This window comes from Cucurbita moschata, unplaced genomic scaffold (genome assembly GCF_002738365.1).
Source record: "Cucurbita moschata cultivar Rifu unplaced genomic scaffold, Cmos_1.0 Cmo_Scf00019, whole genome shotgun sequence".
NCBI lineage: Eukaryota > Viridiplantae > Streptophyta > Magnoliopsida > Cucurbitales > Cucurbitaceae > Cucurbita > Cucurbita moschata.
This window is the reverse complement of record NW_019268535.1, coordinates 2,347,147-2,373,014: the sequence shown is the minus strand read 5'-3', so window position 1 is coordinate 2,373,014 and position 25,868 is coordinate 2,347,147. Positions and strand designations below refer to the sequence as shown.

At 36.3% G+C, this 25,868-nt stretch overlaps 2 protein-coding genes across 2 annotated transcripts; one reads left to right on the top strand and one right to left on the bottom strand.

Annotated features, from left to right (window-relative positions):
• Window positions 1–16,558: 16,558 nt before the first annotated feature.
• On the top strand, window positions 16,559–18,361 carry LOC111456846 (dof zinc finger protein DOF1.4-like). The gene is made up of 2 exons (XM_023098880.1): window positions 16,559–16,709; window positions 16,869–18,361. The coding sequence occupies exons 1-2, from the start codon at window positions 16,671–16,673 to the stop codon at window positions 17,709–17,711; spliced, it is 882 nt and encodes a 293-aa protein (XP_022954648.1). The 5' UTR covers window positions 16,559–16,670; the 3' UTR covers window positions 17,712–18,361.
• A 4,340-nt stretch (window positions 18,362–22,701) lies between these two features.
• Window positions 22,702–23,713, bottom strand: LOC111456847 (dof zinc finger protein DOF2.1-like). The gene has a single exon (XM_023098881.1). It carries the CDS (start codon window positions 23,654–23,656, stop codon window positions 23,153–23,155), a length of 504 nt encoding a protein of 167 aa, XP_022954649.1. The 5' UTR covers window positions 23,657–23,713; the 3' UTR covers window positions 22,702–23,152.
• Window positions 23,714–25,868: the final 2,155 nt, after the last annotated feature.

Below are 25,868 nucleotides of genomic sequence, written 5' to 3'. Positions count from 1 at the left end.
TTTGAGTCATTTTTTCCATCTTTAGCCATAAACATTTATCTATAAACAATAAGGGCAAATGGGGTTGCTAAAAAAATCATCTTTTTCCCTTTTTCTTTTATAATAGTAAGGTTTTTGAACCAATAATGTTCTCCACATACCTTGAGCAGCCAAGTTGGAGTACACAATTACTTTAAAATATATCTTAGAGAGCTATCCTCCACTCACTTATTAATCTTTGCAAAATTTGTCTGCTCATGTTTGGAGTAGTTCAACTCGAACCTAGTGTTAACGTGTGCATAACTCAACGAGTTTAAACCTACCCTTTAATTAAAAGACTTAAAAGTTCGAATCTTTTGAGAATTTGGTAGTTTTTAGAGTGAAAATTTGGAGGAAAGTAGTTGTAAGATCCCATATCGGTTGGAGAGTGAGAATCGGGGGAACAAAGCATTATTTATAAGAGTGTGGAAATTTCTCCCTAGTTGTTTTAAAAACCTTGAGGGGAAGCTCGAGAGGGAAATTCTAAAGAGGACAATATCTGCTAGCAGTGGGCTTAGACTATTGCAAATGGTATCAGAGTCGGACATTGAGTGATGTGCTAGCGAGGAGGCGAAACCCTGAAGGGAGGTGGACACGAGGTGGTGTACTAGCAAGGATGCTGGATCCCAAAGGGGGTGGATTGGGGAGTCCCACATTGATTGGAGAAGGGAACGAGTGACAGTGAGGACGTTGGGCCTCGAAGGAGGGGGGGGAGGGGGAATGAATAGTGAGATCCCATATCGGTTGGAGAGGGGAATGAAACATTTTTTTTATAAGGGTGTGAAAACCTCTCCCTAGCATACACGTTTTAAAAACCTTGAGAGAAAACTTGAAAAGGAAATCCCAGAGAAGACAATGTCTGCTAGCGATGGGTTTGGGCTGTTACAAATGGTATCAGAGTCAGACATCGAGCGATGTGCCAGCGAGGAGGCTAAGCCCCAAAGGGAGGTAGACACGAGGTGGTGTATCAACAAGGACGCTGAATTCCAAAGGGGGTGGATTGAGGAATCCTACATCGATTGGAGAAGGGAACGAGTGACAGTGAGGACGTTGGGCCTCGAAGGGGGTGAATGGTGAGATCCCACAACGGTTGGAGAAGAGAATGAAACATTTTTTTTTATAAGGGTGTTGAAACCTCTCCCTAGCATACGGGTTTTAAAAACCTTGAGAGAAATCTCGAAAAGGAAATTCCAGAGAAGACAATATCTGCTAGCGATGGGCTTGAACCGTTACGATTACGGTAAGGGAGTAGGGAGGAGGGAGTAGAGATATTGTATATAATATAAATGAGATGCATGAATTGGACCCATTTTGCATCCCATCTCTATCTTTATTTATGACAGTAATTTTAAAATGAAGCTGCGCTAGGGAATGGTTCTTTCTGTTCATTTTCTGTACTGTGTCAATTATGGAGTGAACCCTAGTTCTAATTCTAAGATGATCTTTCGAGTTTATAATAGTAAAAAAAAGACGATACTAAAACCATTTACGAGGTTTAACCGAACCATATACGAGGCCAAATAGATTCAAAATATAATTATGTTCATAAAAATAGGTATCAAACATGGGTTAATAATACCACAATAATGGGTTGAATGTGTATTTAAAATGAAAAAGAGTATGATGGAAACCCTAAGAACAGCAATAATGAAGAAAAAGAGATACAAAATTGGACCCATTTGTACTGGCTAGAGGGATAGCTCACAGTGCAGCACATTAGAGCTTTATGCTGAGTGGGTCCAAATGGCTTTAAGTTCATCTCAGAGTCTGTACTTATTTACATTTTTGGAAGCATTAATTCACTCAAATCTTACCCAAACTGTACTGGATCACGATCTCATCTCTATTATATATATATATATATATTCTCTTCTACGTTACGATATATTTCTTCGTTTGTAATCGTGGAATTCTTCATCGAGATGAATTGTCCTTACGTAGTCAATGAACTTATACTAATGCTAGTACTAGTTGGAAGCGAATTCGAAAATGTCCTTAAATTAGCTGATGTGGGACTTTCATCCAACACCTCTCTTCGAACAAAATATGCCTCCCCAATCGAGGCTCGACTCCTTTTCTTTTGGAGTCTAACTCGATTGGACTAAAGAGAAATCCATAAAGAAGTTCCTCGATGGTCAGACAATTTTATCGACGAGTTAAAACGTCGGGAGAAAGAAGAAAACAAAAAAAGGTCTCCCCTTAATCAAGGTTCGACTCCTTTTCTTTTGAAGTCTAACTCGATTGTCATACAAATTAAGAAAGAAGAAGAAAAAGAAGGCGGCGAAAAAGCCAAACGTGTCGTAATTTGATTCGTATCATCAGACGAAATGGTTTTGCTACGGTATCATCGTCGAGACGACTTTTTTTTTTTCCTTTGGAGTTCTTTGTTCGACATTTGAGGATTCTATTGACATGACTTTGCTTTGAGTTTCTCCAGAAGGCCTCGTACCAATATCGATAGTATTTCTTAATTATAAACCCATGATTATTTCATAAATTAGTTGATGTGGGACTTTCATCCAACAGTTGTAAGGGAAAAAATCATTTCTGCTACTCAACTTTACGAGTTGGGTTCAGTTTGGCTCGCTTCTAGCCTAATTTATAAAGAAAATGAAAATACATACATTTTTTCATACGCTAAACCTTGCTACAACCAAATTCTCAGGGCTCCGAGCTAACTTATGCAGTAGAGATGGTGCCACCGCACTAATATGTAGTTTCTTATCATTTTGCAGGTCATATACTCATCTCATCAAACAAATTTATCATTGTTGTCAATAAAGTTTAGGTGAGTTTTTCTTACGTCTAGATTTTGACAATAGTTAGTATAGATTATGAAGAAAAAAACTTGATCGTAACACTTGCATATTAATATAAATCAATTATGAGACGATTAAAATATAGATCATCAATTTCCTAGCCTCATTACTAGTTGATCCTAAGTGGAAATCGAAGAGTAAAGTTGCGAGAGAATCATAGTATGAACAATGAAGTAGACTGATACAAATTTATGATATAAATAGTGTCAAAGAGTCCTAACACGAGTTGAGCCGAAACTAAAGAAGGACTATGATAGAATAAAAATTTATAATAAAATGACGTGTCGAAGTCGATGTCGTGGAGATGCAAGTGTGCAATTGTGTAGCTAGCATGGGTGGTAGAAGCATCAGGAATGCCTCTACATTGCTTTGCGGAGGCTATCTTTGAGTAGCCATGTGCATCATTGTGGGCGCGTGCTGTTGTGTCTGGCATATACTTGACACACTCCTTCCCTTCTTTTCAGCTTACCAAGTGTGTTAGAGTTGGTTTTCATCCATTCTTAACTTGTTGAAAGTCACGAGGAAACACAAAAGTGGAATGCCACAAGTTACCAAATTATCTCGAAATTGATAAAAACCTAGAAACATCTTAATCAAGTTCGACAATCGATCTTAAGAATAACTCGAGACTGGTCTTGGAGCACTTAAGCTTAAAAGAGACTATAGTTCTACCTGAATGCAAGACACGATGGGAACCTAGAGTCAGTCCTATACGATTTGACGGACGCTCATAAAAACAATCCAATACTTACTTTGGAGTACTAAAATATAAAGAAGCTCACACGATTTAACTCAAGCTAGAAAGTGAAGGGTGAAGAGAGAAATTGGGCCAAGGTCCAAGTTCCCTCCTCGGCCAGACATGTGAACAACACACTCTCCGATCCGTGAGATCTCTATTCGATCTCGTTTGACTTATTTCTAATCTAATTTACAGAAAATAGGAGAAAACTCCAAAGGATTCTCATGTAAGTACATTTATTCAACTTAATGAGAGTATAGTCTTAAACCCTAAACTTCGGGCACCGAGTCGAAGCTAGTGTGTTAAGCATTATACTAATGTGCAATTTCTTCTTGTTTTATCAGTAACCACACCATCGCACTCCCATGCATTTGCACCACTCTCGTTCTTGGTCGCAACCATCACATCGCACTCTCACGCCCATGTTGCACCGCCCCTTGCAGCCGCATGTACCATGCTACTCTCACTCTCGCTTGCAGCCACCACATCGCATGTCTCTCGATCCCGCTCGTTGCATGTTGCATCTCACAATCACATGTTACTCTCACTCCAACGCGCACACCCGACCATGCTCCTAATATTTACAAAAAAAATAAAAAAATAAAAAAGTTTGGCGAGATTAATAATTATTTTACTTTATCAATAAATGAATATTTTACATTAATAAATATAGAAATTATAATACAACTGTTTAATGGGCCATTATTGTAAACAAAAAATAATAATAAATAATTAAAATGTCTATTTATTAAAAGTTGTATGCGAGTACTATCCTTGGGGAATTGGGTCGAAATAGGTTGGACCAGGCCCATTAGCTCGAGGTCAGCATTTAGGCAACGGCCCAATAAGGCCCACAACCAGGCCCACATCCAAGTGTCGGCAAAATAAAATGTACCAAATTGCAATTATTTTAATGGGAGGGGCTGAAAGGAAAGATTGGCGGTGGCGGTGGGCGTCCGCCGTACAACCAATCTCAGCCGACCACATAATGGGGTAAAATTACGAAGCAGGGTCCCATAAAATTAGGGGTAAAGTGGGCATGATTAGTGGCTTTTTTATGAGAGTAATTAATGCTTATTTATAATAATTAATCGTAATTAACGCTATATTTAAACCATTATTATTTACATTCATAATTTAAATACAAAAATCTTTCTTTATTAGGATATGAATGAATTAAAGATATCCTTTCCCCACATATTATTACTCTGTGTAATTTTTTCAACTTTAGGTCTCATTTATTTTAGAGCAATTAAATGCATAAATAAAAAATAATTACATCTCTATATTTTGATTAAATTATAAATTTAATTTTAATGGGTTCAACTTTATTTAATTTATTTTCTATAATTTTCTATAATTTTCAAATTAATTTCAATTTAAATTAACAATTTTTTTAAAAGTATAAATTAATAAAAATGCTTTCAAAAAAATTTAAACCCTACCGCCAATCGTTAACCATTAAAATTCGAGGCTACTATTAACTTATAGTGTTCGCTTTAGCTCGTTATGTATCGCCGTTGGCCTCACAGTTTTAATATGCGTTTACTAGAGAGAGGTTTCCACATCCTTATTATATAAAAAATGTTTCGTTCCACTCTCCAACTGATATGGGATCTCATAATCCACCCCTCGTGGAGACCCAACGTCCTTGCTGACACTATCCGGTATTTGGCTTTGATATCATTTGTAACAGTTCGAGGCCACTGTTAGTAGATATTGTCCGCTTTAACTCGATTTGTATTGCCGTCAACCTCACAGTTTTAATACACGTCTACTAAGGAAAGGTTTCCACGTCCTTGCAATGAATGCTTTGTTACGCTCTCCAACTGACGTGAAATCTTGTAAATTTGTGCATTTATGATTTATAAATAATTTTTATAATTTGATAAAATTTTCATAATTTTTTATAATGAACTAAATTTTAATTTTTTTATTAACTAAATTTACAAATTAACTTTAAGTATAATAAAGCACGTTTAAGATTAAAATCAAGCTCATAATGACAACTTAAGAATTGGTTATAAAATTTCAAGATTAGATTAAGTAAATCCAAAGAAGTTGACGAATCTCACTTGTGATTAAGAAAAATCAAACCCTACACCGCCTCCTACGCTAAGTTATTTACAACGAAAATGATGGCTATATTATTATTATTATTATTATTTAACAATTCTTATCTCTCTTATTAATCAAATTATTGTTGTTATGTTTTTTTTGTTTGTTTGTTGTGGTGTGATGCTCGAGTTATGAGACAGTACATCAATGAATCGAGACTACATTTGAATAATAGTGATCCATATAATAATTAAGAAATGCTTAAAAGACTTCATAGTTACTGTTTATACCAACACTATGCACCTTTTGTGAGATCCCATGTTGATTGGAGAGAGGAACGAGTGTTAGTGATGACGTTGGGCCCGAAGAGGGGTGAATTGTGAAATCTCACATCGATTAGAGATGGGAACGACTGTAGTGACGACGCTGAGTCCCGAAGAGGGGTGGATTGTGAGATCCCACATCGATTGGAGAGGGGAACAAAACATTTTTTATAAGGATGTGATAACCTCTCCCTAGCATACACGTTTTAAAAATATTGGGGGGAAGCTCGAAAGAGAAAATCCAACGAAAACAATATCTGCTAGTGGTGGGCTTGAGTTGTTACTTCTTTTCACGAGCTTCAAACTTAAGCATGCTTAGTTTGGAGTATTTTTTGGCTGAAAGGGCCGTATTAGTCTTTCGGAGATAAAGAATGTCAGAATTCTCTATTCCAAATTTTGATATGAACTTTTGACATGGTACCGATATATATTAAAAAAAATATTTTCGACATCGGTGGACGAGGAGGAGCACCTAAATTAGGTAGGAGATATTTAATAAATTGATTAAACAAATCCTAAAGGGATAAATAATTAAATACAATGTGGATAATGGACGACAACAAGGTTACAAGTGCATAGAATTTCAATTTAACGTAAGCAAATCCTTGTTAAGATCGACATAATGATGACAATTTGATATTTTACAATTTTAAATTCTCTTAGATTAATATATCTTTCTTGCCAACTTAGGAGAGAATATCACCCATCTTCCTCACACTTTTATACTTATGATATAAAATAGTCTACAAATTATTCCAATATAATAGTATAAAGTTTAAGGTACAATAATGATACTTCGGGACTTATGATGTAGCGGTCTGTTTCTCGGCATCACTTGCACGATTTACATTATGACTGGTGTGGTAATAATCTAATCCCATTACTAGTAGATATTGTTTCGATTTAAAACACATCTATTAGGGAGAGATTTCTATACCTTTACGAGGAATGTTTCATTCTCTTCTTTAACCAATGTGGAATCTCACAGGCCCCCTCTCTACCACACGGATCGATGTATCCATTTCAATCAGAAATTCAAAATTCAAAACTTTAAAAATAATTTTGATTAGAAAAAGACAGAAATAATGAAGAGGAATGAGTGAATAGTGATGAGTCTTGTCATGACCACTAGACATGTTGGTTTCCCACTTGTGTTTAAATTAATGTTCAATTTGATCAAAGTTTTCAAACTTTGTGAAAGAAACTCATCCATTTCTCTTTCTCATCAAACCACAAAGACTTTCAACTATGATCTCTCTATATATATATCTATACATCTATAACATATCTATTATACGAGACAAATAGATTGAGAAATGGATATCTTTGAATTTGTTTGATACCTACGCAAGCTTAGAATGCAAGAAAAAGAGGTACATAGATTAATTCTGGTTGATTTGTGAGGATAATTTTAACCGACAAAAGTAGTTCAAGACAAGTAGATAATATTAGGAATAGAGAGAAAACTAGAAAGATCAGAAAGAAGGATCGGAGAAATCGAAATCTAGCATTCTATTGAAGAATGAAATTGGCTACAATTGGCTATTATATACCTAATATACTCAAAACAAGAAAATCTAAATCAAATCTAATTCAAATAAGTAAATCAAATCTAACAATTCCTCTCTTAACCTGAACATAAATAGTAATCAATGTATATCTACGAAGCTCCCAATAGTTCTCTTAACTTCAAGAGAGCATCCAATTTTAGTGGTTTAGTCATCATATCAGCTAACTGCTCTTGTGTGCCACAATACACCAACTCCACAGTGCCAGCTTTTGTGAGCTCTCGAAGGAAATGGAAACGTACATCTATGTGTTTACTCCGACCGTGCATTACTGGGTTTTTTGAAAACTTGATAGCAGAGCTACTATCACAGCAAATAATAGTTAACTTATCTTGATTTTGACCTAACTTTTCCAACACCCTTTTTAACCTAATAGAACGTGATCATATTGCCAAAGACGTAGGAAAATATCGGACATCAGATATTAAATGAAAATGTTTCTTACCATACTAATAAAACATGCATTTGTTTGTGAAAAGTGGATGTCGAAATAAGCGGCCGACCAGAATGGGATTAAGATCATTGTCTGAACACGAGGGATATGTGATGAGTTGTTGAGTTGATGGTGTGAGGTCTCCTCTTATCTGTTTCTTCTTTATTGAACTTCAAAATTCCACGGACTTTGGCTTCAAAAGCGTGCATGTTGAGTTGCTTTCATATTTGCCAGTTTGGATTCACTTGTCCTCAGATGCCCTAAAGTCATAGTGCCCTCTTGGGTAGTAGGCCATGCCATTTGGTGGGTTTGTAGGACCCATGTCTCAAAATGTACCTACATTTTAATGGTAAGTTTGATCTTTAAACTTACAACCAAGTCACTTTGCATTTTAAATAGTGAAGGATGGAATTACATTTTCAACCATCTTTTCACACTCTTTCTCGTTCAATTAAAAAATATATATATATATATGGTACCTACTAAACGTAAGTATTGAAAAAGTTCATGAGGTAATAATGGGCAAGTCGAGTTGGATCCATTCTTCAACTCGTTGGTAGACTTGTCAGATTTCTAGTGAGTCACCGAAAATCACCAAAAATCACGTGGTCTAACTTTCCATCAACTCCGTTCTTATTCCTTCTCTTATTTGGTCGAAGAATTGAGTTAGGTTCATGTTTTCTAGTACACTCTTTTTTTTCATTGGGTAGCATCCCCAAAGTTTTCAAGGATTTGAAGATCGTTGTAACATTTTGTTAAAAGTAGATTTACCATTGTCGTGGTTCATCTCATATCTACGTCCATATCCAAGAGTGATTGACACTGAATCAGTTGGTAATTTCTTAAATTTAACCTTCGGTTCCTCAATTTTTTTTTTTTTTTGGATGTATATAAACATGAGACGATTCTTTATACTATCCATTTGTGTGCATGAAAACTGTAGTAATTCCTTATATGCATACATGAGAGTCGTCGTAATTACTTATTTGTGTGCATGAGAACTATATTAGAGCATAAGACAATTGTCTATGTGCATGAGAATGATAGTAATGATCTATTTGTGTGGTCGGGAATTACTTTGGACTGTGCAATGTGCCTTTGAGGGTAGTAACTTATTCAAGTAAGAGGAAGGGCGTGCAAGGACAGAACGAGAGAAATTGCTAGTTGCTTGAAAGATTGTCAAAACGTTTTATTTGTATTTCCGCACATTTTCATTATTTATTCTAAAGTTTCGTAGAACTTTTTATCATTTTGTTTTGCAAACTCAAATTGATAATGAAGTTTTTTGTTCCTTTTAAATAAATTTAATGTATTGTTGTTTGATCCGATTCTAAAAAAGTACGAACATTACAACTCTTGAAATATCCATGAAAGGTTACGTGTTTTCATTTTAAAGTGTTGAAATATCATCACTAGCCCAATAGAGTCAAGCCCAATAATTGTACTAGCCCAATAGAGTCAAGCCTAATTGTACGAGCCCAGTATATTTATTTTAGTAGAGATTTTAGGAGAAAGAGATGTAGATATTTTAGGAGAAAGATTCAATTTGTTAGGTCTAGATTCAAATCGGTTAGGTCTAGATTTAGATTGGTTAAATATAGATTGTTTACTCTTAGTATAAATACCCCCACCCTACCTAGGTTATTCATTCAAGAAATCTAAAAACAATAAAAAGCAGAAGTATTCTACAGAGTGTCTTGTATTCTCTTCTCGATTGGTCTTAATAAAGAGAGCGAGTGTTTCCCACAGTGAGTTGTGTTCAACATTTGGTATCAGAGCGAGGTTAGTGTAGGTTATCTGATCTCTTGGAATCCTTAGTATGCTCTGTGGTTGCAGCTCTGCCTGATCTTCCACATCAGAAACGATTTCTTGAGATTAGTGGTGAGTGAGTTTCTTTTGTGTCGTGAGAAGTCTGTGACTCTGCAAGTCTTGTGTCAAAAGAACTTGTTTGGTATTACTGAGGTATGGCCAACACGATGAGTGATTTCCAAATCGTTGGAGGAATTAAGAAACTCAACAACAACAACTACAACACGTGGGCAACATGCATGATGTCCTATTTACAAGGACAGGATCTTTGGGAGATCGTTGGCGGGTGTGAAACTACGCCGCCAGAGGAGGATTCTAACGACGCCTTGCGCAAATGGAGAATCAAAGCAGGCAAAGCAATGTTTGCCTTGAAGACCACCATCGGAGAAGAGATGTTAGAACATATTTGGGATGACAAGACACCGAAAGAAGCATGGGACACATTCGTGATGTTGTTCTCAAAGAAGAATGATACGAGGCTACAACTTCTGGAGAATGAGTTGTTGTCAATTTCACAACGTGATATGACGATTGCTCAGTACTTCCACAAGGTCAAATCGATCTGTCGGGAGATTACTGAACTAGACCCAAAGTCCGCCATTGTAGAATCTCGAATGAAGAGGATTATAATCCACGGATTGCGACCAGAATATCGAAGCTTCATTGCTGCTGTACAAGGATGGCCCACTTAACCATCACTGGTAGAGTTCGAAAATTTGTTAGCCAGCCAAGAAGCCATGGCTAAACAAATGGGAGGCTTCACATTGAAGGGTGAAGAAGCACTCTACACGAGTGAAAGTCAGAGCAATAATAGGCCGTCTACCAGACGTGGATACAATGGTGACAAAAGAAGAAGCCACCAAGGAACTGCACAACCTGAGAGAGCTGAGAAGAACGACAACAAGAGTTTTCAAAGAACGAGATTTGGTGGTATTTGCTATAACTGCGGGAAAAAGGGCCATATGTCTAGAGATTGTTGGTCCAGGAAAAAGTCCATTGAAAACAATGTGGCAATATCCAAAAAGAAGATAGAAGATGAATGGGATGCAGAGGTACTATGTCCCATAGAAGAAGACGAGCTAGCACTCATGGCGACAATGGAAGACCATATCAACTATGAGAATGACTGGATCGTTGATTCAGGATGTTCAAATCACATGACTGGCGATCAGAGAAAATTGCAAGACAAGAAAGAGTACAAAGGAAGTCGTATGGTACGTACAGCAAATAACACACAGTTATCAATTGCTCAAATCGGCAATACGACAATCATGCCTGGCAATAAGTCTGATACAGTGTCGCTACATAATGTTTATCATGTACCGGGTATAAAGAAGAACTTGTTGTCAGTGTCACAACTAACAACATCAGGAAGCTATGTCTTGTTTGGGCCAGAAGATGTAAAAGTTTATCAAGATGTTAAGATAATAGGAAAGCCGACGATAGAAGGACGAAGAGTGGAGTCTGTCTACGTTCTATCTGCAGAGTCTGCCTATGTTGACAAGACCCGAAAGAATGAGACGACAGATCTATGGCATGCAAGATTGGGACATATTAGCTACCATAAGTTGAAGCTGATTATGGAGAAATCTATGCTCAAAGGTCTACCACAACTGGAAGTCAAAACAGACGTTGTCTGCGCTGGATGTCAGTATGGTAAAGCTCATCAATTACCATACAAAGAGTCAAGTTTCAAAGCAAAGAAACCATTAGAGTTAGTTCACTCTGATTTGTTCGGCCCAGTCAAACAAGCATCGATCAGCGGAATGCGGTATATGGTGACATTTATTGACGACTACTCAAGATATGTGTGGATTTTCTTTATGAAAGAAAAGTCTGACACGTTCTCAAAGTTTCAAGAATTCAAGATGATGGTCGAAGGAGAAGTAGGAGCGAAGATTCGTTGTCTACGTTCAGACAATGGCGGAGAATACACGTCAGATGAGTTCGATCAATATTTACACGAGTGTGGGATACGACGTCAATTTACATGTGCCAACACGCCACAACAAAATGGTGTAGCAGAAAGAAAGAATCGACACCTTGCAGAAACCTGTCGAAGCATGTTACACGCAAAGAACGTTCCAGGAAGATTTTGGGCTGAAGCTATGCGAACTGCTGCCCATGTGATCAACAAGCTTCCTCAACCAAAGCTAGGGTTCGTCTCACCATTTGAGATACTATGGGATATGAAACCTACAATTAGTTACTTCCGAGTATTTGGCTGTGTTTGCTATGTATTTGTGCCTGACCATCTACGTAGCAAGTTTGACAAGAAAGCAGTCAAGTGTGTATTTGTTGGATACGACAATCAAAGAAAAGGATGGAGGTGCTGTGATCCAACAAGTGGAAAATACTATACATCAAGAGATGTAGTTTTTGATGAAGCATCTACATGGTGGTCCTCGGAGAAGAAAGTCTTATCAGACCTTGAGCAAACATTGAAGAAATTCTTCTACAGAACATGGGGGAGCAAACTACACAAATTCAATCAAATGTCGATGCATCTGAAAATCCAAGCGACATTGATATTGACAAGCAGGAGGTGACTCAATCAAGCGAATCTGATAAAAATGAAACAACACATCAACAACTTAGGCGATCAAATAGAATCCGAAGGCCAAATCCTAAGTATGCAAATGCAGCTATTGTAGAAGATAGAGTTTACGAACCAGAGACATATGAAGAAGCATCACAAAACTCGGTTTGGCAGAAAGCGATGGAGGAAGAAATTATAGCCTTGGAGCATAATCAAACTTGGGAACTAGTGCCAAGACTAGGAGATATCAAACCCGTCTCTTGCAAGTGGGTCTATAAAATAAAGCGTCGACCGGATGGATCAATCGAGAGATACAAGGCTCGACTCGTGGCTCGAGGATTTTCTCAACAATATGGACTAGATTATGATGAAACATTCAGTCCAGTGGCAAAGATTACTACCGTACGAGTTCTGCTAGCACTCGCAGCAAGTAAAGATTGGAAACTGTGGCAAATGGATGTGAAGAATGCCTTCTTGCACGGAGAGCTAGACAGGGAGATTTATATGAACCAACCAAAGGGATTTGAGAGTGCAGCTAATCCTAATTATGTATGCAAGCTTAGAAAAGCTCTTTATGGACTGAAACAAGCACCGAGAGCTTGGTATGGTAAGATTGCTGAATTTCTTACCCAAAGTGGTTATTCAGTTGCGCATGCAGACTCAAGCCTATTCATCAAAGAAAGAGAAGGAAATTTGACAATTGTGTTGGTCTACGTGGACGATTTGATTATCACCGGGGACGATGAAAGAGAAATTTATCAAACAAGAGAAAATTTATCAATACGCTTTCAGATGAAAGAGCTAGGAGAGCTTAAACACTTCTTAGGCCTAGAAGTTGATCGCACAGATGAAGGACTGTTTCTCTGCCAACAAAAGTATACCAGAGACATGCTTCAGAAGTTCAACATGTTAGAGTGCAAGCAAGTTTCAACACCGATGGAGATAAATGCCAAGATTTGTGCACATGAAGGCAAAGAGTTGAACGATGAAACAACGTACCGACAACTAGTAGGTAGTCTTATCTACCTAACTTTAACTCGACCTGATATCTCTTATGCAGTTGGGGTTATGAGTCGATACATGCAAAGTCCAAAGAAGCCTCATCTGGATGCAGCTCGACGGATCTTGAGATATATCAAAGGTACAATCGACTATGGTCTTTTGTACAAAAGAAGCAAAGACTGCAAGCTAGTTGGATACTGTGATGCTGACTATGCAGGAGACCATGATGCTTGGAGGCCAACCACTGGGTATGTGTTCAAGTTTGGTTCGGGAACAATTTCTTGGTGTAGCAAGAGACAACCAACAGTATCATTATCAATTACAGAAGCAGAGTATAGAGCAGCGGCTGGAGCAGCCCAGGAAAGTACATGGCTAAAACTCTTGATGGAAGATTTGCACCAGAAAATTGACTATCCAATATCACTTCTTTGCGACAACCAATCTGCGATTCGCCTAGCAGAAAATCCGGTGTTTCGTGCTAGAACAAAGCTTGTGGAGGTGCACTACCATTTCATTAGAGAGAAGGTCCTAAAGGAAGAAATCGAGATGCAGCAGATCAAGACAGATGACCAAGTAGCAGACTTGTTTACAAAAGGGTTGAATACTAGCAAACATGAGAGCTTTCGCTGTCAGCTCAACATGATGCAGCGAATGAGGACTAGTGCTGAGGGGGAGTGTTGAAATATCATCACTAGCCCAATAGAGTCAAGCCCAATAATTGTACTAGCCCAATAGAGTCAAGCCTAATTGTACGAGCCCAGTATATTTATTTTAGTAGAGATTTTAGGAGAAAGAGATGTAGATATTTTAGGAGAAAGATTCAATTTGTTAGGTCTAGATTCAAATCGGTTAGGTCTAGATTTAGATTGGTTAAATATAGATTGTTTACTCTTAGTATAAATACCCCCACCCTACCTAGGTTATTCATTCAAGAAATCTAAAAACAATAAAAAGCAGAAGTATTCTACAGAGTGTCTTGTATTCTCTTCTCGATTGGTCTTAATAAAGAGAGCGAGTGTTTCCCACAGTGAGTTGTGTTCAACATAAAGCTATATAAAGACATGTATGTTATATTTGTAAAATAGACTATAAATGTAGTAAAAAGATCATTTGTGTTCTTTTCAGCCAAATACCAAGTTTCCTTGCAGTTCTATATAGTTTAAATTGTATATTTCGAATTATTCAAGTTTGACATGATTGATCTTGCTCGTGTAATGATTCAAATCTCAAACAAGTGTTCTTGTCTTCAGATATTAATCAACAATATAATCCAAATCTTACTTTCTCTTTAGGTGAGATCTCATATCTGTTAGAGAGGGAAAACAAACAATTTCTTACGAGGGTGTGAAAATCTCTCATTAATAGGCATGTTTTAAAACCGTGAGGCTAATGACGATACATAACGTGTCAAAACGGACAATATCTACTGGCGGTGAGAAATATTAAAACGGATAATTTCTCGAAACCCAAAGCAAGTTTAATATTATTACATAAGATGAAGGAAGCAAAGTGGTGAGGGAATAATGATGGAATGTTAGGGGAAACGAGAAAATCCCTTGGTTCACTACAAAATCCATTTGTTCTTCACCTTATACAATAATTCCTTGCCCTTTGCTAGCCGAGCTGCCCTCCACATGGCCCTCCAAACCCCTTGTGCCCTTCTTTTTTAGGGACTTTTTTTTTCTTTTCTTTTCGTTCTTCTAGGGACCCCCACATGTTACTCTCTTTTGTCCCTTAGCTCTTGGAACTATCACCAATTTCATGTCTAAAAGGAATAGTTTCTTCCCACTAGAAAAGAAAGAGAGATAGAATTGTTATTGTACAACCCTTAATTCATTTCCTTTTTGCTTTTCCCCTATTCAAAATAGGGGCTTTAGATGCCCACAAAAGTCTTCTAAATTATACCCATCAATAATGCATTTACTATTTAATACTCACTAACCCCCTCTCCTCCTTTGCATATTGGCCCATCCCCCTTATGCATTCCTTACCAAACCCACATAGACATACCCCATATATATATATTATCATCCTTCAATTCTTCCCCCTCGAGTTGGAGTAGGTTATTATTTACTGAGTACGGTAATATTTAAATTTCTGTTCGATCCAATCCTTATAAAAATAAATGAAAAATTTTCTAAAACTGGAGGCGAAACATAGATGGAGAAAATGTGAGGTCCCACATTGATTAGAGAGGAGAAGAAAAAATTTCTTATTAAAGTGTGGAAACTTCTCGATAAAGTTCAAAAAAGACAATATCTGCTGGTGATTGGCTTCACCGGAGAAATTTCTAAATTTGATGGTACACACTAACCCAAACTCAAATCTAAACATATAGCAATTATGCCAATAATCTAATTTAATATTTAATTTCCGGCAGTATCTACTTTGTTTAGGTTTAGTTTTATCACATTTACTTTAATGTTTGTGTGTCTAGGTGAATTCATTGATTGATATGATTTCTTTTTTATTTTGTATTTAAAGCCTAATAATTTTTCTTTATTATTATTTTAGTTTTCCTCTTCATTATTAGCCGTAATCCTATTTGATTTCCATTTAGTCATCTATCTAATCCTAAATAGTGAGTTTTAACCTTTACATTTATTTTCGAGGGATATTTTATTTTTTTAGGCTTTTCTTTTCGGGCTTCTTTGTCGAGAGAGGTTTTCATACACTTACAAAATATGCTTAGCTCTCCTCTCCAACCGACGGGAGATCTCACAATACCTTACAAACTTCAGAGATCAAATAGGTTCCTCGAAAATGGTACGTGAAACTTCAACATCATATGAGTCGGTCCAAATAACATATATTAATATGCTCGAAGGGTTCCTAAGTAGATAGTTTAGTTTACAAAGATACTAGACGTAAAATCTCACGTCGATTAGAGACGAACGAAACATTTTTTATAACAGTGCGTAAACCTCCCTAACATATACGTTTTAAAAACTCAAAAAGAAAAATTCAAAGAGTATAATATCTAAAAACAACCGAACATAGAAGCAGTGAAGTGGTGGGATTATGGTTTAGATGCTTTGCATTGGACATTGAGCTCTTGGGATTCCCCTCTGTATATCTTTGTTTTACCTTCATCATAAAGTAAAATGCTACGCAGTAAAATGTAAGGAAGATAAAAAATAAAAAATAAAAAAATAAGAAAGAGCATCTCATCTGTAATATTCTTCCAACTTTATTTCCCTTTCTTTTTTATTGGATTTCTAAATGTTTCTCTCTCTTCATTCTTTCACTGTTCATCAAGAGAGAGAGAGAGAGAGAGAGAGAGAGAGAGAGATTATTTGTTATTATATTCTATATAATCATCAAATTAATCCCTTAGAATTCCTCTCCCAAGCTCTAAGAAAATGGCCCTCATCTCTTCATCTGCTACCCAATACCCACAAGTAAGTAAAGTTTCCTCCTTTTTTGTCTCTCTCTCTCAAATTATTAGCTCCAAAATTGACCATTCGTCATTTGATTTTTGTTCCTTTCCTCTTGGAATGGAATAAAATTTGTGTTTCTAATCAAATCCGTGTTGTTTTTGTTCTTTGTTTTCCATATAGATGAAGAATCATCAATCCAATTTAGATCATAATGATGAACATCATCAAAAGGGTTTGAATCTTATGGGATCTTCTTCTAGATCAACAATGGTTAAACAACAACAACCACCACAAGAGCCTCTTAGATGCCCTCGTTGTGATTCTTCCAATACCAAATTTTGTTATTACAACAATTACAGCTTGTCTCAGCCTCGTTACTTTTGTAAGGCGTGCAAGCGCTACTGGACACGTGGTGGCACTTTGAGAAACGTCCCCGTCGGCGGCGGCTGCAGGAAAAACAAGCGTCTCAAACGATCTACCACCACCGCCACCGCCACTGCCACCACTCATTCTTCATCGTCCCCGGCACCGGATTCCACTTCTTCGTCTTCGACTTCTTGTGCTAATAATATCTTTTATGGCTCGGATCTGAACGTTCCATTTTCCGGGTATGATCATCTTCAACCTCAGTTAAATGCTCTTGGATTAGGGTTTTCTTCTACTAATATGGATCATAGGGATCTTCATGTTAATGGGTTCAATTCAAGTTCGGTTTTTTCGAGTTATTTATTTGGTAACCCATCTTGGAGTTCTAAGTTCATGAATGGAGTTGGTTCGAGTGTTTTTGATAACCTAGATTCTCCACCGTTTGATCAGTATCATGTGATGGGATCCAACGGTGGAGATCAACTCAAAGATGAGATGAAGAGATTGGATTGGAATCAGCAAAATCAGAGAGATGAAATTATTGCTCAATCAAATGATCCAAATTGTCTTTATGCCAATTGGAGCTCTCAAATTTGGCATGATCCAACAAATCTTGGTTCATCTCTTGGTTCATCAATTACTTCTTCTCTCATTTAGAGAGAGAGAAATTAATCAAACCCCACCTTGATTTCTTCACTAGATTTTAGAATTTCTTCATTTTCCCCTTCTTTTCTCTTGTGAAATTTAATGGGTTTCGTTTAGTTCTTACAAAAAAGGCCAAAAAACGACCAAATTTGGGGATCGGAGTGTTCATGTCAGCAGCAAAAAGGGAAAAAGTTAGAAAATTTTCAATTTTATTTCCATTTCCCATATGGGTTTTGCGCTGAGAGGAACCTCGGATCCCTTTATGATGAATATGATCCGCCATGGAAGGGATCAATTGAAGCTGTCAAGAAAGTTGTAATTTTTGGTTTAATTTCAAGTAAGTTTGAGTATTGTTATGTTGCATTGTACATATTGGGGAGAAATGCAGTTGATTTTACACTATTTTCAGCAGGTTTGTGGGGTTTAGTGGGGGATGGTATATGTTGCTCTTCCTCAGTCAGAGATCAGCTGAGTAAGGAATTTGACTTTTTTTGGTGTTTTTTCAACTTTTGTGTTCTTGGTGGGGCTGGGTATAATGGTGTCATGGTATAGAGAGGAAAGGGGAGATTTGGTTCTTTGGAAAACCTTTGTATTGATCACTTCATTCAGCTCATCATATGGTTTGATATGAAATTCATAATGATAGCATGGTATTTTAGCTATATTAAATATATTATAGCTTTAATAAAACGCTATAAAATGTTTTTATAGCAACGTATATAAGCTATTATTTCATACTCTATTATAACATTTATTATAGTTATGAAAAAACGCTATGAAAATTCTTAGAATTTTAATAATATGGACTGCCCTGACGTACTAAAAACGCTAGATAGCATTTTTCGTAAGCTGTCGTATCTATTTTTTTCTTGTAGTGAGCTTTCTTGTTTTTCTATTGTTTAGTTGGTCTTTTTTATAGCGATTTGGAATTCGATTTTTGTTTTTGAAAGTTGTACTTAGTGTTTTTAGGTGCCAAATTTTGAAAACAAAAATAAGTTTTGAAAGAAGCTAAATTAATAAAAAATACTTTTGAATTTAAGGTTTATTTCAAAAAATACTTTTAAATTTTCAAAATTTTCATTAATATCCTTAAAATATTTTAAAAAGTTAAAAAATTCCCTTGGGAAGGGAAATCGTTACAATTTTATTTGAAAAATCACGTTGAACTTTTAAGAGTTTCATTAATACCCTTAAATTTTTTAAAAGTTCAAAAATATCCTCATGAAAGTCCACCTCGACTAATTTAGAGAATGATCCTAGATTTATAATCAAAGAATAGTCTCTCGGTTGGTATGAGGTCTTTTGACGAAGTCCAAATCAAAGTCTTATGCTCAAAGTAGACAATATCATACTACAGTGGAGGGTTGTGTTCTTCTCACAGCAATGATTAATATTATTTTTAAACATATTAGTGAAAGTTTTAAACAACCTTTCAAAAACTATTAAAATCAAAATCCAAATAGAAGTAAAAAATAAAAGAATTATAAATAAGAGCAGGCACAGCTGACATAGGCAATGGACACATGGAAATCCTGTCTCTCAAAACCTCTGTCTAATCAGCAAAACGAGTAAAGGCAAGCAAGCATGCATGAAGGGTCCTTGTCTTTTACACACAATGACATTTCATATTATACATAAGTTAAAACTCCAAACTTATAACATTTTAAATCTTAACCTAATCGAATCAACCTTAGCTTCATTCATATGAACAAAAAGACAGACATATTGTGTCGTTTTTTATACGAGTATTACGTCCAAAAATGGATGAACTCCTATTCATTTCGATTTCATTCAAATAACCTGTTATAAACCTATGATAACATGTCATGTCGTATCAAAATGGATAGCCACTTCATTTCTTTTTTTAAAATTGCACAAAAACACCTTTGAATTCTCGTATTTCTTACCCTCACGCCTTTGTCCTTTTTATATTATTTATAAATCAGTCTCTTGAACTTTGTCGTATATTGTAATCATACCTTTGAATTTTTAATTTGATCTTCTCGTTACATATCGTTATCAGCCTCACAGTTTTAAAATGCATCAACTAAGGAGAGGTTTTCACACATTTATAAGTAATGCTTTGTTCTCTTTTCCAACCGATATGAGATCTTACAATCTACTCCGTTGGGGGCCAACGTCCTTACTAACACACCACCCAGTGTCTAACTCTAATATCATTTGTAACAGTCCAAGCCTACCGCTAGCAAATATTGTCTGCTTTGGTCCATTACGTATCTCCATCAGTCTCACGGTTTTAAAATACATCTACTCGAAAGAAGTTCTGACACTTTTATGAGAAATGTTTTGTTTTCTTCTCCAACCGACGTTAGATCTCACAATGTTAGTAAGATAAAATAAATATATTATTGACAAATTTAAAAAAATACAAAGAGTACTTGATCAAATTAAAAGATTTGAGGACTTAATTGCAATAATCTACAAATTATAGGGGTAGATCGTAAAATAAAATGGGTTGGTGTGTTATGGGGGAAATTTGGAGCCGACCACTTGTTTGTGTGTTATAAGAATTGAAAAGTCCACAACATCAATCAAATCAAAGTCAAATCGATGGACCATATTGATGTGGATTATTGTTCTTCCCATGCATCTGTCAGCTACGGCACCCTAACGCGAGTGGCCTCACTTTTAGATTCCTACCATTTTCTACCTCATTTTCATTCTCAATAAGAACAAATATCTCGTGAAGCCTAAAAAATTCTTGAACAAAGTACATTATTTGTTCAACACTTCAGTCACTTTAGACTACATGTTTGAGGTTCAGAATTTTTTTGTTTGACATTTGAAGATTCTATTGACATGATTAAATTAAGGGCACGACTCTAATACCATATAATAAAACTTTCATAGTTTTGCTTTGGGTTTCTTCATAGCATCTCATACCAATGGAGATATATTTCTTATAAGCCCATAATCATTCTCTAAATTAGATAACGTGGGACTACCTTCCAGCAATCCTCATTAATTACCATTGCTTTTATGCGAAGGATATGAACAGAAGAAGAAGAATGGAAGCTTAGTTTTTCGATTGAATAAGTCCCTATATGGGCTTAAACAATCACATAGATGTTGGAACAAACGTTTTGATGATTTTCTAACTTGAATCAACTTCAAACCAATCACTTAAATGTTTTAATGACTTTCCAACGCTTCAAGCTGAGAGTAAAAGACTCTGTTTGATGGAGAAAATTTGTAACAGATCAAGTCCACCACTACTAGTTATTGTCTGATTTGGGCTTTTTCTACCAGAGCTTGCCCTTGAGATTTTAAAACGCGTCTACTAGAAAGAGGTTTTTATACCCTTATAAGGAATGTCTCGTTCCTCTCTCTAACCAATTTGAGATCTCACAATCCACCCCCCCTTGGAAGTCCAGTGTTCTCGCTGGCACACACCCGGTGCCTGACTCTGATATCATTTGTAACAGCCCAAGGTTACCGCTAGCAGATATTGTCCTATTTGGATTTTTCCTTCAAAGTTTTCAAAACACGTCTACTAGATAGAGGTTTCACACCTTTTTAGAGAATGTTTCGTTTTCCTCTCTGACCAATGTGAGATCTCACAAAATTTCTTATTCTATTGTAAACTATGGTTTGTACTAGACCCAAACTAGCTCACCGTTCAGCTTGGTGAGCTAGTATATGGGTAATCCCCGTAAGAGCCACCGGGAAGCCAAAAAGTTTGTATTCAAAAGAATGGACTTTTTGTTCAAATATCCCTATCCCAACTCAATAAATTTAGCGTTGGCGGGTTACTCTGTGTTTATGCAATGATCGGGCACCTGAAGTCCCCAACATTCTTTTAGTGGTCTAACCTCTCATCCCTCTTTGTGTTTATGTAACATATTGGATTGAGCATCTGACGCCTCGACATTCCCTTACAATCCTTATGATATGATCCTGCTACCTCTTAAATTACTTCTAACTGTGAAGACGGTAAATCAATATGAATTATTTTAACATATTTTATTTTTACTCACATATTTTTTTAGAAAATTTACATAAGATCACCAAATATGCAAAAACAAGCTTAATTACAAGTTACAACAAAACTTTTAGCAGGTAAGTAATTTAAGGAGATGTACCACCCATTCTTGTAGTTTCTAAGCTGGATTTTTTTTTTTGTAACTTCAAATCATTTCTGTTTTGTTTTTTATCTTTTGTTCTTCGTATTCATGAGGTAGATGAAACGTGTGAGTTTTCTGTGATATTTTGTTAATATGGTAGTAATTATTAATTATTTAGAATATCATATTCTTAGAATTACTCTCATTCGAATGTGTTATTTATTCACTCACATACTCCTCCCCGATGATAATGATAAGTATTAGTATTGAAATTATAATTACTTCATATTAGTGATCCAACGTTCGTTAACGCCCAACAACTTCCTCGATATCTATGGTTGATGTCACTAATATATACTCAATCAATAGACATTATAAAAATCATATGATAAAGTTTATTTATTCGAAAGGATCATTATTATAACATTTGATATTAGGGCAGAAGTTTGGCCAAATCCAAATACAGTGACCCAATCAACAATTTTCCAAATTTACGTGCATTCGTCAAAGTTGTGATAAGATATGTCTACAAAAATTAAAATTTTATTCTTTCATAAATTACGATTCTCAATAGGAATCTGATTTCATTTCATTTTGAATCGACTAAACTGGGAATTATTGCAGATCAAGATCATTCACGAAGAGCCAGTTTTGAAAAGGATCTTTCAAGGTGGTGGCAGACCCAAAGCAAGAATATTTTTAGCTTACTCACAAACCCACTTCATATGAACTAGTTGATTTTTAACGATAAGATTCTCACACTCAAAAAGTTGATTTGGTTCATTATAAATTTATTATATATGAATCGATTGAAATTGGACTCGACGTGATTAACACAAAATTTTCGAACCCACAAAAAGGAAAAAAAAATTGTAATTTGCAATAATTGATATATATTCTTTGAAACTAGGCGTTTGTTAAGAATCATGAATCTCTACAATGATGTGATATTGTCCACTTTGAACATAAACTTTCGTGGTTTTGCCTTGTGCTTCCCCAAAAGACTTCATACCAATGAAGATGTATTCATAACATGGTATCAGAGTCATGCCCTTAACTTAGCTATGTCGATTAAAGAAGTTGTGAGCCTCGGTGTAGTTAAAAGTGACTCAAGTATCGAAGAAAGGGTGTACCTTGTTCAAGGGCCCTAGATAAGGAGTCGAGCTCAAATTAAGGGGAGGCTGTTCGAGGACTCCAAAGGCCTCAGGGAGACTCATGAATTTAGGGAATAATCATGGGTTTATAAGTAAGAAATACATCTACATTAATCTGAATCATTTTGGAGAAGTTGAAAGCAAAGCCATGAGGGCTATTACTTAAATCGAACAATATCATACCATTGTGGAGAGTCGTGATTTCTAACAGCATTCAAGGAGGACGAGTGTTTGATTCTTTGTTATGATCATCACCACTAAAACTCCGATGAACCCAACTTTGCTCCGGTAATCCAAACGAGTAAACCCGTGGATCCATAGCCGTTTGATGAATCGCTTCCGACGACGGAAAATACCCACCACCCAAATAACAAGAATTCTCGAAAACTCCGACAGTTTCCACCTCCAAAGACGGCGGCGCGTTTTGGGTCTCCGGTGAAGACTGAATGGCGGCGGCGGAAGAAGAAGAAAAAGAGGGCACTGGTTTTTGGCGCTTGGCCTTTCTACAGCCGCCGCCGATGGGGACGTTACGTAGAGTGCCACCTTTAGTCCAGTACCTCCGACAAGACTTACAAAAGTAACGAGGTTGGGAAAGGCTGTAGTTATTGTAATAACAAAATTTGGTGTTGAGAGACTCACAGCGAGGGCACTTTTCAGTGCTTTGTGGGCGAGCTAGTGTGGATTTCATTTCTTCGTTTGGTGTTGCAGCTCCTTGCATTATTTTGAGAGCTTCCAGATGATATCTAGCTCTTCATTTTTTGGTGTGTGGGTTTTATTATATTGTAGGTATTGTGTTGCGTAGATTTGAAGGGAAGGTGTTGACTTTGGAAGTTTGGAGTGTGTCACAATCGTAGTCATTCATACGTCAATCAATTGAAACTCGAATCATCGGTGCCATAAAGGAATCTGGAATATGATGATCGAGTCGATGCATAAAAAACGTTCACACTATTTACCGGTATAGTCTCTAGATCGGCTACAATGAAAGGGTTAGCCGAAAAATGGTTATCGGTTCAAGGATTTCATTGGACCCTGAAATGATACATTGGAAGAATCTTTTGGTTCTTCCAATGTCAATAAGTTGATTTTGAGCAGGTTCGACCAGAAATGCTATGCTTACACAATACTACCCCTCCTCTTGAATCTTAAAAAAGAAACGGTAGATACAACTAGTCCGTATTTCGAATTGTTGTTGACACGAACAAAGTCAAGAAAAACCTCTGAAATTATTTCAATATTGGACTTTGGACGCCTAATAGTTGTGAATCGAATCTCTTTAGAGAGGAGATCTTTTGTTTGTCTCATGGTAGCCTAATGTTGAAGAATTAGCAGATATGTCTTGTCCAAGAAAGAAACCCAAGTCCTAACAGACCCGCTAAATGGTGATTCAACATCGATTCTATATCTTGGAACCAAGCCAATTTTAGAGCAAATCAGAAAATAAGATTTGGAAAGAATCCAACGAATACATAGAAAAAGTTTTTAAAAAATACTTTGAAGAAAATTCTACGAAAACAAATGTTATATGCTAATGAGTAATAAAAAGACGACATCAACTATTTATAGCGTATAACTCGGTAAAAAGATTTGACGACTACTTGTATCTTCCTATGGTACATTACGAAACAAATTGTTTCGGACAAGCTTAAACATCAAAAATGGCAAAATGTTGTATGCTTATAAAATCAACAAGGAAATAAAATAACCATATACAATAGACATGTAATGAAAATATGAATAAATGGGTTGTCATAGGCATACGGCTACGAGCAATATGCGTTGGGTAAGCATGATAATAGCAATGTTGCCCACTTAAGATCTTCCACTTACTCATAGATAATCTTTGCATTAGGGAGCCATTTCTACCCACAAAGAGCTCTTGAATGTTACATCATGGCTTATCCGCTTGTCATGTTCTTTAGGAGATGATCTCTATTACTTCTTTTTCAAAAGTATTGTTCACCGTAACAGGATGTCGTGTCATTTCATCGCGTGACATTCTACCTTGGAATTATAGTGTCATGTGCTTTTCATCGACCTTCATGTTTTACACACGGTCCACATGTGCGAGTATGGACCCACCAGTCGATTCGCTCACCTCCTAGCCCCTTTTTTTGTCGTTCGAGCATTCTCTAGTAGTTGTTGATGTCGGACACCTGTTTAGGAATAGCAACCGTCGCAGCGTCAGGATAAACATAATGATCATTTTCCTACCTTACTACTGCAACATTATGATAAACACAATGATCATTTTTCTGTTGGGCTATTGCAGCATTATGATATCCATAATGATCGTTTTCCTGCCTCATAACACGCGTCCATACCACCGTAAAAAAGGGTATCCCTCAATGCATGAATACACAATAATCCATGAGGTCCCAACATTTTTCCATTTTTATTATCATTTAAACAACTCCCACAATGATCATTTTTTCAACTGGCCGTTGTAACATTATGATATCCATAATGATCGTTTTTTTGTCTCGTAACACGTGTCTGTACCATCGTAAAAAGGGGTATCCCCCAATGCAAGAACACACAATAATCCATGAGGTCCCAACATTTTTCTATTTCATTATCATTTAATACGACTCCACTAGCATTTCGTAAATATCATATCGTTTTTCATATCATTTCTCATATCTTCCATGCACACACCGGAGTTTTGTGATACTTAACGAACCGGAGCAGATTTGAACCTGAAGAAAAAAGGATAAATATTGTTAAGAGAACTATTTATAAATCTGCCTTAATGGGCTTGAGATAATTGATGCTAATTAAGAAGAAAATATAGAAAATTGAATGGCCTCCTTTGTGTTTTCCTTTATTGTTTAATTAAAAATAACACAGCTGTGTTTTTCCATCACAATCAAAAATAGCAAATTAAAGAGAATTGATATTTATAACCATGCAACATATATAGATATCCA

Bases quoted from the DNA above. Each gene is read 5' to 3' on its own strand.
- LOC111456846 (XM_023098880.1), top strand. From the start codon at position 16,671: ATGGCCCTCATCTCTTCATCTGCTACCCAATACCCACAA. The intron at 16,710-16,868 runs GTAAGTAAAGTT...TTTTCCATATAG, and splicing joins CTGCTACCCAATACCCACAA to ATGAAGAATCATCAATCCAA.
- LOC111456847 (XM_023098881.1), bottom strand. From the start codon at position 23,656: ATGCAAGGAGCTGCAACACCAAACGAAGAAATGAAATCCACACTAGCT.